This window comes from Coregonus lavaretus (genome assembly GCF_964263955.1).
Source record: "Coregonus lavaretus genome assembly, chromosome: 39".
Classification (NCBI taxonomy): domain Eukaryota; kingdom Metazoa; phylum Chordata; class Actinopteri; order Salmoniformes; family Salmonidae; genus Coregonus; species Coregonus lavaretus.
Window position 1 is genome coordinate 19,986,139 of NC_140026.1, and position 15,977 is coordinate 20,002,115.

At 41.3% G+C, this 15,977-nt stretch overlaps 1 protein-coding gene across 2 annotated transcripts; it reads right to left on the reverse strand.

Moving 5' to 3' along the window:
- Positions 1 to 913: 913 nt before the first annotated feature.
- Positions 914 to 14,914, reverse strand: LOC311112801 (uncharacterized protein). Of its 2 annotated transcripts, none has more exons than XM_084155939.1 (10): positions 14,744 to 14,914; positions 10,812 to 10,901; positions 10,509 to 10,634; positions 10,022 to 10,120; positions 9,298 to 9,396; positions 9,085 to 9,150; positions 6,608 to 6,709; positions 6,474 to 6,498; positions 6,266 to 6,336; positions 914 to 1,703 (listed from the first exon to the last, which is right to left on the reverse strand). In XM_084155939.1, the coding sequence occupies exons 1-10, from the start codon at positions 14,805 to 14,807 to the stop codon at positions 1,690 to 1,692; spliced, it is 756 nt and encodes a 251-aa protein (XP_084012065.1). In that variant the 5' UTR covers positions 14,808 to 14,914; the 3' UTR covers positions 914 to 1,689. The 2 variants fall into 2 exon arrangements, with proteins under 2 accessions (XP_084012065.1, XP_084012066.1); XM_084155940.1 differs by having other exon boundaries at positions 1,602 to 1,703; positions 6,269 to 6,336.
- Positions 14,915 to 15,977: the final 1,063 nt, after the last annotated feature.

Genomic DNA, 15,977 nt, shown 5'->3' on the forward strand with positions numbered 1-15,977 from the left:
GACGCCGTGGAGAACGTTCGGCTGCCTGCAACATCCTCCAGCATGACCGGTTTGGCGGTGGGTCAGTCATGGTGTGGGGTGGCATTTCTTTGGGGAGCCGCACAGCCCTCCATGTGCTCGCCAGAGGTAGCCTGACTGCCATTACGTACCGAGATGAGATCCTCAGACCCCTTGTGAGACCATATGCTGGTGCGGTTGGCCCTGGGTTCCTCTTAATGCAAGACAATGCTAGACCTCATGTGGCTGGAGTGTGTCAGCAGTTCCTGCAAGAGGAAGGCATTGATGCTATGGACTGGCCCGCCCGTTCCCCAGACCTGAATCTAATTGAGCACATCTGGGACATCATGTCTCGCTCCATCCACCAACAGACTGTCCAGGAGTTGGCGGATGCTTTAGTCCAGGTCTGGGAGGAGATCCCTCAGGAGACCATCCGCCACCTCATCAGGAGCATGCCCAGGCGTTGTAGGGAGGTCATACAGGCACGTGGAGGCCACACACACTACTGAGCCTCATTTTGACTTGTTTTAAGGACATTACATCAAAGTTGGATCAGCCTGTAGTGTGGTTTTCCACTTTAATTTCGAGTGTGACTCCAAATCCAGACCTCCATGGGTTGATACATTTGATTTCCATTGATAATTTTTGTGTGATTTTGTTGTCAGCACATTCAACTATGTAAAGAAAAAAGTATTTAATAAGATTATTTCATTCATTCAGATCTAGGATGTGTTATTTTAGTGTTCCCTTTATTTTTTGGAGCAGTGTAATTCAGCACATTAAAATCAAACAGATACGGTGTGTAGCCAGGTGTAGTCAACATCCAAAATCAACATCAACTAATGCATCGTATTCCTGATGCCAAACTTTCGTGAGCGTGTACAGGTGCAAAACAACAAATGTTCAAACAACGCCGATCAGTCAAATAACTGCTCTTCTTTATTTGAGAAATTAAAATAATCTTTGACCAGTGGGAAGTCTTATTGTTTGCTCAAATATACACAATAACTGGTTCAAAAGCAGGAAACATACCGGCAAAATAGCTAATCTTGACAATCCTGGCATTTACACTGAAAGCTAAATAATTTATTACAACAGATTTAAAGCATACAAACACTTAATCATGTGTACTGCTCACTAACTGGTTTGAATCAAGGAATTGTGTGCTGAATTCAGGTTCAGTGCATTTGGAGTTCATACATGTTTGGGTGATATAAAATCAAAATCAGTCTCTTGAATACAGAGATGAGACAAACAAGCCTCTTGCACACAGACAACTAGCTGTTGGGTTAATTTATTCACATTAATTCAGCATCCAGCATTGTTTTCCTGAATAAAATGTCTGGATGTTAGTCTTGATTAAATTGAGATCACAGATCCTCATTGGCTAAATTACCATCCAATTAAGAATACACAAAACAGTGAAGTACATATTTTTTAAATGATATATAGTATCTTAGTGAACATTTTCTAGGAGACACGTTCAGTTAAGAGTCCCATATCCTACAATACTCCACACCAATCTTCTTTCCACACTATACAGTATAAGAATGTGCCCACTTAGCTTTTGGGATTCTAATACGCCATATTTGATTGTCCATCATTTTAAGATAGTTGAACGTCTGGACCATTTTTCGGGTTGTGAGAGCTTGGCCTCATCCATTGGTCCTATAGAATGGGACGGCCTCCTTTTTATCTTGCAGCAGCTGAAAGGGAGAGTTCAAAATTAACAAACTGGTTATGTATTATAAAATCCTAACCCAGGGTTATACAGTATTTGAGAGGTGTGGTTGGATAAATGAGAATGCTCCTTATAACATCCCTCCCATTCGAATAGGAATTTCAGTAGCCAAACGTTGTCGAACATTGCACATAGAAATGCCATGAATAGAGCTGACGTGATAGAGCTCTACATGATAGAGAGGCATGCTTGTTCTACATAGCATATTTCTATCTGAACGTTATATAACATTGCCTCCTGTTGAACCGCCCATCGTGTGTTTACTTTGTGGTTACTCAATAGAACAGTAGAGATCAGTATTATATTATTGTCCAGATATCAGAGTTCATATGGGCTGTGTTGGCTGAAAGTGGCCCTAGGCCTAGGGGTTAATTGCAGCATGTTGCACAAATGACAGTGGCCCACATGGTCATTAGACAGATGAAAAGAGAGGAAGGTGGGGATTTTTATGCCCAATTCCCATTTTGAGGGTAGCCCTACAGATGTAGGATCTTAATTTGATCACACTGTTGCAGGACAACTTTTCTGCAATGCAGGCATTGTAAATTGTGTAGTGTATTTGGGGTTTAAAAAGGCTTCTGAAGTTTGTAATTTCGACTTTGAATATTCAGACTTGATTTTCCCTTATGAAAAATGAAAAATGAAAAACGTCCATTAATGATAATCCACATAATAATTCACATTTCCTGTTGCTGCAGGATTGTTTTCCTGCTGTAGCAAACTGGCTCAAATTAAGATCCTACAGCTGTATATACACTACCAGTCAAAAGTTTGGACACACCTACTCATTCAAGGGTTTTTCTTTATTTTTACTAATTTATACATTGTATAATAATAGTAAAGACATCAAAACTATGAAATAACACATATGGAATCATGTAATAATCAAAAAAGTGTTAAACAAATCAAAAACTATTTTATATTTGAGATTCTTCAAATAGCCACCCTTTGCCTTGATGACAGCATGAGGTAGTCACCTGAAATGCATTTCAATTAACAGGTGTGACTTCTTAAAAGTTAATTTGTGGAATTTCTTTCCTTCTTAATGCATTTGAGCCAATCAGTTGTGTTGTGACAAGGTAGGGGAGGGCATACAGAAGATAGCCCTATTTGGTAAAAGTCCATATTATGGCAAGAACAGCTCAAATAAGCAAAGAGAAACGACAGTCCATCTTTACTTTAAGACATGAAGGTCAGTCAATACGGAACATTTCAAGAACTTTGAAAGTTTCTTCAAGTGCAGTCGCAAAAACCATCAAGCGCTATGATGAAACTGGCTCTCATGAGGACCACCACAGGAATGGAAGACCCAGAGTTACCTCTGCTGCAGAGGATACGTTCATTAGAGTTACCAGCCTCAGAAATTGCAGCCCAAATAAATGTTTCACAGAGTTCAAGTCACAGACACATCTCAACATCAACTGTTCAGAGGGGACTGTGTGAATCAGGCCTTCATGGTCGAATTGCTGCAAAGAAACGACTACTAAAGGACACCAATAATAAGAAGAAACCTGCTTGGGCCAAGAAACACGAGCAATGGACATTAGACCGGTGGAAATTTTTCCTTTGGTCTGGAGTCCAAATTTTGAGATTGTTGGTTCCAACTGCCATGTCTTTATGAGATGCGGTGTGGGTGAACGGAGGATCTCTGCATGTATAGTTCCCACCGTAAAGCATGGGGAAGGAGATGTTATGGTGTGGGGGTGCTTTGCTGGTGACACTGTGTGATTTATTTAGAATTCAAGGCACACTTACCCAGCGTGGCTACCACAGCATTCTGCAGCAATACACCATCCCATCTGGTTTGGGCTTAATGGGACTATCATTTGTTTTTCAACAGGACAATGACCCAACACACCTACAGGCTGTGTAAGGGCTATTTGACCAATAAGAAAAGTGATGAGTGCTGCATCAGATGACCTGGCATCCACAATCTCTCGACCTCAACCCAATTGAGATGGTTTGGGATGAGTCGGACGGCAGAGTGAAGGAAAAGCAGCCAAGAAGTGCTCAGCATATGTGGGAACTCCTTCAAGACTGTTCGAAAAGCATTCCAGGTGAAGCTGGTTGAGAGAATGCCAAGAGTGTGCAAAGCTGTCATCAAGGCAAAGGGTGGCTCTTGATTTGTTTAACACTTTTTTGGTTACTACATGATTCTATATGTGTTATTTCATAGTTTTGATGTCTTCACTATTATTCTACAGTGTAGAAAATAGTAAAAATAAAGAAAAACCCTTGAATGAGTAGGTGTTTCCAAACGTTTGACTGGTACTGTATGCCTAAGGCACATACTATACACACAGGGTCTGCCCGGGGACCATTTACATTTGCCGGCCCCGGAGCCACACAATAGGGGCTGTCCAAATTAATATGTGTTTGTGTGAGGAAGTCTGTGTCTTTCATCCCCTGCTGGTCTTTCAAAGGTGGGGTGAGGAAATCACAGGAAATACCTTCCCCTGCTCTCCCCAGCCCAGACCTATTACTGAACGTGCACAATGAGACATTAAAAGCTCCCTGCTTCCTGGGAATAATTGCATGTCCACGCCTGATAAAACAAAGTTGTAATGTAAAGGGATGGGGGAAAGGACTGAGAGAACTTGGAAAAGTGAAGTAGAAGACTACTGGTATGCATGTTTCTCTTGAACTTTGATCGTTTGATTGAAGCTTTCCTCCTTGGTTTTCAATTACTTGAAGGGTAGGAGTCATGGGAACTGCTTGGACTAATTGCTTGTTAGAATCTTTTCACACTACTAAGCCGAGCCAAGCTATTCTGCACTGGTCTGGTTAAGCATCCACCATAGTTGCAGGAACTGTGCTGGAAAGGACCATGTGAAACACAGTTGAAGTCGGAAGTTTACATACACCTTAGCCAAATACATTTAAACTCCGTTTTTCACAATTACTGACATTTAATCCTAGTAAAAATTCCCTGTCTTAGGTCAGTTAGGATCACCACTTTATTTTAAGAATGTGAAATGTCAGAATGATAGTAGATAATTATTTATTTCAGCTTTTATTTATTTCATCACATTCCCAGTGGGTCAGAAGTTTACATACACAAAATTAGTATTTGGTAGCATTGCCTTTAATGTGTTTAACTTGGGTCAAACATTTCGGGTAGACTTCCACAAGCTTCCCACAATACGTTGGGTGAATTCTGGCTCATTCCTCCTGACAGAGCTGGTGTAACTGAGTCAGGTTCGTGGGCCTCCTTGCTTGCACACGCTTTTTCAGTTCTGCCCACACATTTTCTATAGGATTGAGGTCAGGGCTTTGTGATGGCTATTCCAATACCTTGACTTTGTTGTCCTTAAGCCATTTTGCCACAACTTTGGAAGTATGCTTGGGGACATTGTCCATTTGGAAGACCCATTTGCAACCAAGCTTTAACTTCCTGACTGATGTCTTGAGATGTTGCTTCAATATATCCACATACTTTTCCTTCCTCATGATGCCATCTCTTTTGTGAAGTGCACCAGTCCCTCCTGCAAAAGCATTCCCACAGCATGATGCTGCCACCCCCGTGCTTCACAGTTGGGATGGTGTTCTTCGGCTTGCAAGCAACCCCCTTTTTCCTCCAAACATAACGATGGTCATTATGGCCAAACAGTTAAAATTTTGTTTCATCAGACCAAAGGACACTTCTCCAAAAAGAACGATCTTTGTCCCCATGTGCAGTTGCAAATCATAGTCTGGCTTTTTTATGGCGGTTTTGGAGCAGTGGCTTCTTCCTTGCTGAGCGGCCTTTCAGGTTATGTCGATATAGGACTCGTTTTACTGTGGATATAGATACTTTTGTACCTGTTTCCTCCAGCATCTTCACAAGGTCCTTTGCTGTTGTTCTGGGATTGATTTGCACTTTTCGCACCAAAGTACGTTCCTCTCTAGGTGACAGAACGCATCTCCTTCCTGAGTGGTATGACGGCTGCGTGGTCGCATGGTGTTTATACTTGCGTACTATTGTTTGTACAGATGAACATGGTACCTTCAGGCATTTGGAAATTGCTCCCAAGGATGAACCAGACTTGTGGAGGTCTACCATTTATTTTCTGAGGTCTTGGCTGATTTCTTTTAATTTTCCCATGATGTCAAGCAAAGAGGCACTGAGTTTGAAGGTAGGCCTTGAAATACATCCACAGGTACACCTCCAATTGACTCAAATAATGTCAATTAGCCTATCAGAAGCTTCTAAAGCCATGACATCATTTTCTGGAATTTTTGAAGCTGTTTAAAGGCACAGTCAACTTAGTGTATGTAAACTTCTGACCCACTGGAATTGTGATACAGTGAATTATAAGTGAAATTATTTGTCTGTAAACAATTGTTGGAAAAATTACTTGTGTCATGCACAAAGTAGATGTCCTAACCGACTTGCCAAAACTATAGTTTGTTATCAAGAAATGTGTGGAGTGGTTGAAAAACAAGTTTAATGACTCCAACCTAAGTGTATGTAAACTTCCGACTTCAACGGTATATAACAGCAAATGACAATGCTAACTTGCTAGTAAGTAAGCAGTTTAAACGTACCACCTGAGGACTTCACCCCGAGAAGCATGACACCATCTTTGGTGCTGTCCGGCCTGCTCTGGAAAGAGGCACTGCAAAGACGAGAGAGCAGAGCATATTGGGAGTAAAATATAGTATTTTTCTTTAAAAGATTACGGTATATTTTAACTGTTCAAATGGGGTCTGGTCTAAATGGTATCTTCATGTACAGTCCAAAGACTATACTTACTTTTCTGTTCCATTATCAGTTGCCTCTGTTCAGGGACAAAAGAAAAAGGTGTGATACTTAGTTTGTAATGTCAACATGTGTATGTAGACATAGTGCTGTGCAGAGTCACATCTAATTCAGTCATTAAGTAATACCTGTGTGATCGTGGACCTTCATGCATTTAAATCTGAGAACGAAGATGACAGCAGCCACCACAACTCCCAGGACTGGCAAAAGAATCCACAGCAGCTTATTTTCTTTAGACACAGAGGAAGAACATATTTATTTAATGTGGCAGACAAAACTGTTGTTTTTCACATAGTATGAGAAGTTGGATTAGTACCATTGTTGGAACAATGTGTCATGTAGCCAATTTATGATGAGCTGTAATTGATCACGGCTTGACTAATGACTTTGTACACACACACTGACAACACAGTCAAATGTGAAGTGTGTGCACCCTCTGGTGGGTGTGTTATTGGTAAAACATAGATCAGGGATAGGCAACCCTGGTCCTGGAGTGCCGCAGGCACATCATGTTTTTGATTTAACCGACCTGGAAGACCAGGTGTGTTGAATTGATCAATTAGCTCAGTTGGTCAGGTGTGGTGCCTAGTTGGAACACTGCCAGTCAAAAGGTTCGACACACCTACTCATTCAAGGGTGTTTCTTTATTTTGACCAATTTATACATTGTAGAATAATAGTGAAGACATCAAAACTATGAAATAACACATATGGAGTCATGTAGTAACCAAAAAAGTGTTAAAAATATACAAATATATTTTATATTTGAGAATCTTCAAATAGCCACCCTTTGCCTCGATGACAGCTTTGCACACTCTTGGCATTATCTCAACCAGCTTCATAAGGTAGTCACCAGTTGTGTTGTGACAAGGTAGGGGGGTATACAGAATATAGCCCTATTTGTCCATATTATGGCAAGAACAGCTCAAATAAGCAAAGAGAAACGACAGTCCATCATTACTTTAAGACATGAAGGTCAGTCAATACGGAACATTTCAAGAACTTGAAGAAGTTTCTTCAAGTGCAGTCGCAAAAACCCATCAAGCGCTATGATGAAACTGGTTCTCATGAGGACCGCCACAGGAATGGAAGATCCGGAGTTACCTCTGCTGCAGAGGATAAGTTCATTAGAGTTACCAGCCTCAGAAATTGCAGCCCAAATAAATGCTTCACAGAGTTCAAGTCACAGACACATTTCATCATCAACTGTTCAGAGGGGACTGTGTGAATCAGGCCTTCATGGTCGAATTGCTGCAAAAAAAAACACTACTAAAGGACACCAATAAGAAGAAGAGATCTGCTTGGGCCAAGAAACACGAGCAATGGACATTAGACCGGTGGGAATTTGTCCTTTGGTCTGGAGTCCAAATTGGAGATCTTTGGTTCCATCCGCCGTGTCTTTGTGAGATGCGGTGTGGATGAACGGATGATCTCCGCATGTGTGGTTTCCACCGTAAAGCATGGAGGAGGAGGTGCTTTGCTGGTGACACTGTCTGTGATTTATTTAGAATTCAAGGCACACTTAATGAGCATGGCTACCACAGCATTCTGCAGTGGTACGCCATCCCATCTGGTTTGGGCTTAGTGGGACTATCATTTGTTTTTCAACAGGACAATGACAATGGAAAAGCATTCCAGTTGAAGCTGGTTGAGAGAATGCCAAGAGTGTGCAAAGCTGTCATCAAGGCAAAGGGTGGCTATTTGAAGAATCTCAAATCTCAAATATATTTTGATTTGTTTAACACTTTTTTGGTTACTACATGATTCCATATGTGTTATTTCATAGTTTTGATGTCTTCACTGTTATTCTACAATGTAGAACATAGTAAAAATAAAGAAAAACCCTTGAATGAGTAGGTGTGCAACTGTTTCGTGCTGAAACCCACATATTAAACACCAATGGTATTCACTAAGTTGATGGTTTATATTTTGGATAATGTTCATCTTATTTTAATTATTTTATATGTTATAAGGCCACAGAGGACCAGAGATAATTACAGACACCTGTGATAATCTGAAGTACCCAGAAGAGCCACTAGATGTCTTGTGATAAATTACATAAAATCTTTGAAAGTTACCCAAATTCTGGTAGTTTACTGGTAAACTTTAAAAGTTTCCAGTAATATACCCTCCCTTTGCAACCCTAATTAAGGGACAGTGATAGTGCTTTAGACTTGCCTCTAATTCCACCGCCTGAAATTGAAGAAAACATTAATGGTAAACCATTGTTATGGGGTCATGAGGATAATACATCAAGTGTTTGAATTAAGAAATGAAGGCTATTCCAAATTATGTAATATCTACAGAAGCTGTTTTGTCATATTTATTTATTAGAATGAGTATACTTAAGTCACTTCCACTGATTGTTAGCTAGAAGTGGATAAAGTTAGCTGAAGTTTTTAGTGGTTGTTAAGCGAAAACCCAACCATGCATTACAATCTTCCTTTCCGATATAGACTACTTCCAGGGTGAGGAACCATCTACATCTAGTTGTAAAATCCTGAACTTCACCTTTAAGTTACAGTCTTATCCAGTCCCAAGTTATTGGTTCAGTGGGTTATTTGATGGAATATAAGTTGATAAAGCAGATTGACAGTAAATTGTACCTTTCTCTTCTGGTCTGGAGGTGGTCAAGGATCCTGGTGAAAGTCTCTGTGCAGTTGTCTGAATAACTGAAGAATGACAATTTTAGCTTTACTGTAATCCGTAGGCTATTCCCCCTTACTGAGCAGAAGGTGTCTTTAACCCAATGCTTTGCTTGCTATCATCCATCTTATCTCTATTGTAATTTGAGAGAGGGTAACATAATCTCCTCTTACCTTGTAAGTGAAGGTTTGATGTAGGCTGAACTGTGGTCATATCTTGGGGTGGGTGACTGGTGGTAACAGTTGTTGTGGCCTGGCTCGCTGCCCCTTTTTCTGTTACCCCCGTGAAGGGAGAAGAATGCATTCGTTTAGAGCATTTCTAACATTTAAGGTCTGGGGCAGTATGCATCAAGCATCTTAGAAGGAGGGCTGATCTAGGATCAGGTCCCTCCTGTTCATGTAATCTTATTAATTGTGATCTAAAAGGCAAGACTGATCCTAAATCAGCACTCTGAGATCCTGTATATACGGTCGGCCCCTGGTTATTATCATTTGGTTATTCCAACAGCCATACATCTGTCGAGCTTATTTGACATATGAGCACATCTGTATAGGACCCCTGTCATAGAAATACAGTTTATAGAGCAGACTGTAGTCAGTTTTTTTCCCTCCAAATTACATTTCAATGGCAAATTTAAATTAAATGTCTATGGTTACTATATGATTCCATATGTGTTATTTCATAGTTTTGATGTCTTCACTATTATTCTACAAAGTAGAAAATAGTAAAAATAAAGAAAAACCCTTGAATGAGTAGGTGTGCAACTGTTTCGTGCTGAAACCCACATATTAAACACCAATGGTATTCACTAAGTTGATGGTTTATATTTTGGATAATGTTCATCTTATTTTAATTATTTTATATGTTATGTTAGAGGGTAACATAATCTCTTCTTACCTTGTAAGTGAAGGTTTGATGTAGGCTGAACTGTGGTCATATCTTGGGGTGGGTGACTGGTGGTAACAGTTGTTGTGGCCTGGCTCGCTGCCCCTTTTTCTGTTACCCCCGTGAAGGGAGAATAATGCATTCGTTTAGAGCATTTCTAACATTTAAGGTCTGGGGCAGTATGCATCAAGCATCTTAGTAGGAGTGCTGATCTAGGATCAGGTCCCTCCTGTTCATGTAATCTTATTAATTGTGATCTAAAAGGCAAGACTGATCCTAAATCAGCACTCTGAGATCCTGTATATACGGTCGGCCCCTGGTTATTATCATTTGGTTATTCCAACAGCCATACATCTGTCGAGCTTATTTGACATATGAGCACATCTGTATAGGACCTCTGTCATAGAAATACAGTTTATAGAGCAGACTGTAGTCAGTTTTTTTTCCTCCAAATTACATTTCAATGGCAAATTTAAATTAAATGTCTATGAAGTCTCACCATCATCCTTAGCAGGTGGAGATGTGGAATGCACTGAGAGTGGGGGTGGGGATGAATTCTTTGTCTTTTCTGATGTTGGTGCAGGTTTTGGCGTGGCAGTTACTGTGACAGATTTCTCCTCTGTCTCTGGAATGTAAAATCAGTCTAAGAGCAGAGTTTATACACCAGCATACTGTACCTCTCTCTAAAAAGGAACACGTTCTAATGTTACAATGTCCTAAGGCTTTGACAGTTATTTGAACTAGAGATGAATACAGCAGTTTGAATCTGAGACCATGTTTTGATATGTTTTCTTTTACTTACTGGGTGTGGTCACAGCAGTGGTGGCAGCAGCAATTGTTGTAGGGACAGATGTAGTGGGAGGACGAACACTTGTGTCGGGTGTCTGAGTTGCTATGATGACAGATCAAAGATGTTCTAACTCAGTAGTGTACAATAAGATGCAAATCATCAAAACGTATGTGGTGGATATTTTAATCAATAATGAGGTCAATCACCAATCAGAATATTAACTTTATTAAAATAACGTATCGATAAGGGAGCTGGTCACACCACCCACAGAGTGAGTAGAGTGAGAGCCCACTGAGTGGAGTGAGCCTCTGGGTTATCTACTATCTCAGTATATGTGCAACATCAGAGATGACGTACAATGGTTCCAGACACCAACCCCACACATCCTGTGCCAGACCTTGGCCCCAAATACAAAGAACTTGTTGTTTTGTTCAGTACTAAGAACTTAAAAGGACATTTGTTGTTACTTAGTCTCCAGCTTGCTAAAAAAGGAACCAGGGGAGAGAACAATCTCCCCAAGGCCCAAGGAGGGGGTGACTGACACATAGACATTGTGGAGACAAGTGATTGGTTCCCCATTACTCACGGCATCCCTTCACATGGTTTGCAATAGGTAAAGACACATATTCACATATGGAAACAATGTTTCCTTCTGACCTCCTTTGCCCTATTCTCTTTCTGATATTCTGCATAGCAACAGGGACGTGTGATAGACAAGCCTGACTTCTCCCCTCTCTGGGCCCCAGGTGACTGAGTCCGAAAGGAGACATTCTAATAACAAGAGTTCAACAGTTCAATCATATAAGCATATTCTGCAGATAAGACATCTTAATTATCTATGTTACTTAGCTAATTCTGATTTCTCCACCAAAAGTAGCAGCAGGAGTCGTAGGTGATGAGCAAATCTTCGACTTAAAAATGCAACCAGATTTTTTAAATTACTATCACTGTCTATGTGTCTGCCTATTATTAATCTCTTGAAATATTACCTAAATAATGCTAATATTTCATAATATATCTACGTGGAACTTGGTCTAATGGCAATCCATCAGGTTGCCCTGCTGCTGGTTCTGGTATTGGCGCAGTGGTCTAAGGCACTGCATCGCAGTGCTAGCTGTGCCACTAGAGATCCTGGTTTGAATCCAGGCTCTGTCGTAGCCGGCCGCGACCGGGAGACCCATGGGGCGGCGCACAATTGGCCCAGCGTCGTCCAGGGTAAGGGAGGGAATGGCCGGCAGGGGATGTAGCTCAGTTGGTAGAGCATGGCGTTTGCAACGCCAGGGTTGTGGGTTCGATAAAATAATGTATGTGCTAACTGTAAGTCGCTCTGGATAAGAGCGTCTGCTAAATGACTAAAATGTAAATGGGTCTTCTGATCTTTTTGAACAATACTTAACTTCTGTGGCAACACCATAACCATACCGAACGACAGACAGGAAAAAAATAACTTCATGATTTAGTAAGTTGTTTACGTTTTTAAGACTGAATGTAATATAATGTTGGCTAATAATTCCTGCTAAGAGAACCTATAATTGTACCACATTTAGCAACAAGCTTCACCTGCAGACTAATTCTCGGTAAAGTGCGGCTCTAAATCCTAATACAATCTAGAGGATGTGAGCACTCCAAAGAGCTCACATTATGACAGATCAAAAGTCACCATTTCTATCTTGGTTGCTAAAACATTTCCTCAGAAATAATCGTCCCTTTTAGATCCAAAGGTTAGACAATTGTGTCGTTCCTGTTTGGCAGGGTTTGAAAGACCACTGTCTGACATACATCATATTTTTTTTTTATAGTCCGATTTTAACGAGAAAGCCACCCAGTCTGTGACACTTTGAGGTGGATATCCTCTGCTTCAGGCCCAGACCTGTGAAATGCTGCATCCTGTCCCAGACAGAGTATTGTTGTCCCCTGGCCCCAACAGCCAAAGGGCCAGGCAGGATTTCCTGTCTTCTCCCCCATCAGAGAGGGGCTTTTGCAGCTTCAGCTCGACCGTCTTCGTGCCTGATGTTTCACACTGACTTTTGAGCACATAACCCAATGCTTTTGTTTATTTTCCCTCTGCTATATCTGCATTTTGTCTTGTACAGAGACCACTCCTCATCGGCAGTGGCGGCAGATTCACCCCTGCCCCCACCCTTTCAGAATAAGTACTGTACCTTATGGCAACACTAATAATCTATTTCCATGATACAGACAAATGGAAAGCGCAATCATTAAGCTTACATGGTAGGCTAAATACACTTGCATTTCACCATTTATCAGTTTAATTTTCTGTATATAATGGCGGGACATATTTATCAGGGAGAAAACGTCAATTTCTCTCGTCACTGTAGAGAGGCTTGCACTGCAGTGACCTTTGCTTGGGTGTTTCCTGCAGGTGTTTAGATTCATGCTGGAAGGAGATTTGCTGCCGATTGGACCATTTCACTTCACAATAATCTCTCCCCCTGTGAGAGAAAGGGCAGTTTGGTTCCCACTGGCTATCTGCAGTTCCAATCACCTCTCTGGGCAGTGCATGGTGGTTAACGGTCCTCTTGGATCCGTGCCCATGCTCCAATCAAAACAAACAATCTGGAGACTCCCTCTTTTTCTTTTCCACCAGCCCAAGTAACCACATTCATTTGTCTTGGCCTTGGACGTGTTTTTATTCCTAGATGTTTTGTCTTTGTTATTCGTGTTGTCCGATGCATTACATCCCTCGAATAGTTTGCCAATGATGGCTAAAGTTGATCATAAGTCGACTTGAAATAAAGTAGACTTGAAATAAAGTAGACTTGAAATAAAGGTGTAAAGTGAACACAAGGTGATGAACAGGGTTCCTCATACACCCCTAATAAAGACTATTTTAGGTGTGCATTTTGTCTTTCAATAGACCTCTAGTAAAATAGGGATGCTTTAGGTCCTGCCAATAGCTTTGGTTGATCTCTCTGTCAACATTCATGTCCATGTGCCCCTCTTGGGTGACTTGCACAATGGGGACTCCTGAGTGGCGCAGTGGTCTGCCACTAGAGATCCTGGTTCGAGTCCAGGCTCTGTCGCAGCCGGCCGCAACCGGGAGACCCATGGACGGCGCACAATTGGTCCAGCGTCGTCCAAGGTAGGGGAGGGTTTGGCCGGCAGGGATGTGGGTTCGTTTCCCACGGGGGGCCAGTATGAAAAAAGAAACGTATGCATTCACTAACTGTAAGTCGCTCTGGATAAGAGCATCTGCTAAATGACTAAAATGTAATGTAAAATGGGGAGGTTTATGAGTTATCCTGGTAACACTTGACGCAATTTAACACAAAGTGTTCAGAAATTGTATACTACTTTATAAATATTAATTGCACCTTATTAAGGTTTGTGGCTGTACCTTCCTCCACATGGGGTTGACCTGGATAATTTACATTATTTTGGGAACACCACACAACACAAGATTCCCATCAACAACAATAAAAAACAATGCTGCTCTTATCTCATGCTCGGGCAAATGGAGAAACCCACTTAGGCATCACTGGACGTCCCTGGAGTAATGTTAAACGTGTGAGCCTGTCTGTTAGAACAACTCCCAGACATACTATAACATAATTAATGATCCAAATGTCCATATACAAGATTTTTTGTTGCAAACCAAGTCTGATTAAGATGGTAAGTAAATACAACAGCCAATTAAAACAATTATTCTACTTATCAAGACAAAATAACTATACAACTCCAATTACTGGTAAGTCATGTTGTCTATTTTTTAAGCATCCATTTTACAACTGTTATTCATCTAATAGCTCTAGACACAGCTGTGTAACTTTCTAAATCCATTACTGCCTGGATTCCAAAATTTCTGAAAAAGTTCTGGTTATGCGACAATAGATCCTTTGTCATCACATGCGATCTCTTATCCAAGTAAGTTTGTAGTAATATTTTACTCCCAAAAGCAGATCTAAATATCCCTGTAGGCTTACCTGTAGTGAGGAGCTGGAGCAGGGTTAGGAGGAGGATGAGAAGGGCTATCCTAACGGTCTTCATGGTGGTTCTACTGAGCGTTCCCCTCCTGGGTCCTTTTTAGGGTTCTGCAGTGCTGTGTGAGCCACTGCTATCAACCAGTGGAAAAGTTGTTCACATTCTTGCCCATTGCTGCTTATTGGCACTTCCTTTAGATAAAAAATGGGAGGAAGTAGACCAGCTTCCCTCGAGGGCGGAGGGTAGTGGAAGGCTGCTTCGGCCAGTGGGAGGTCTTTCTCGGGTCCCAGTCTGGACAGGAACTCGGCCCCTAAGGTGTGTTTGTACTTCATCGCCAACTCCTGTCACTTATTTTTTCCTGCCCTCACGTTGCAGGCGCGGCGTGACCGGTGTGAACGAGTCTAGTAAGTGACTCAGACTAGGCTGGGCTGTTTATGACCCAAAACAACATGTACAGAATTTGATCACTTTTGTTGCTGAGAATTTTCCTGCAAAGCAAGAAATGCAAACTTGTAGTGTTTTTTAGTTTTAGAAGGCTTCTAAAGTTTGTAATTTCCACCAATTTCCAAATTTCAGATTTTATTTGCCCTAACGAAAAATGTATCAACCCCTACAAAAATGTCATGTTGCTGCATAATTATTTTTCTGCTGTAGCAAACTAGCGCAAATTAAGATCCTACATCTGTAGGCCTATCAGTTCAGAATGGGCTTTCAGGAAAATAGTTTTGCCTCAAACTGAACTGCATGTTCAGGTCTTCAGCTTACCCTTGAGACACCCACATTTGTTACACTTGTTATGTGAACCGCGCTCACTAAAACCAATATAGTGGTAAGTTGCAACTCTCGTTTGACCCTTTTTTTATATAGCTAGGACCACTTGCTAGGACTTGGCACCAAACTCTACTGAGATGGTGAAAGGGACACCCCATCATCTTCATTACAGTTTATTTTAATGAACAGTTAACTGTGAGCCATACCCATTGGTGATTAACGTCAGTTCCTCAGATAATTTCTCGAGCCACATATCTACATTTGCATAGCTGCAGGGAGGAGGGTGGGATGAGAAGCTTTAATCAGCCCTTCCATCAGTAATCAGACTAGGCTTGCTCCCTCTCTGACCTCTAGGATCAGCATTGTTCTCCTACCCTGCCTCAATTCTGAGCAATTTGTCGGTTACACAAATGACGGTATATTGGCAACACTTTAATTTACAGGCCTTTTCCCTGCAAGTCTTCC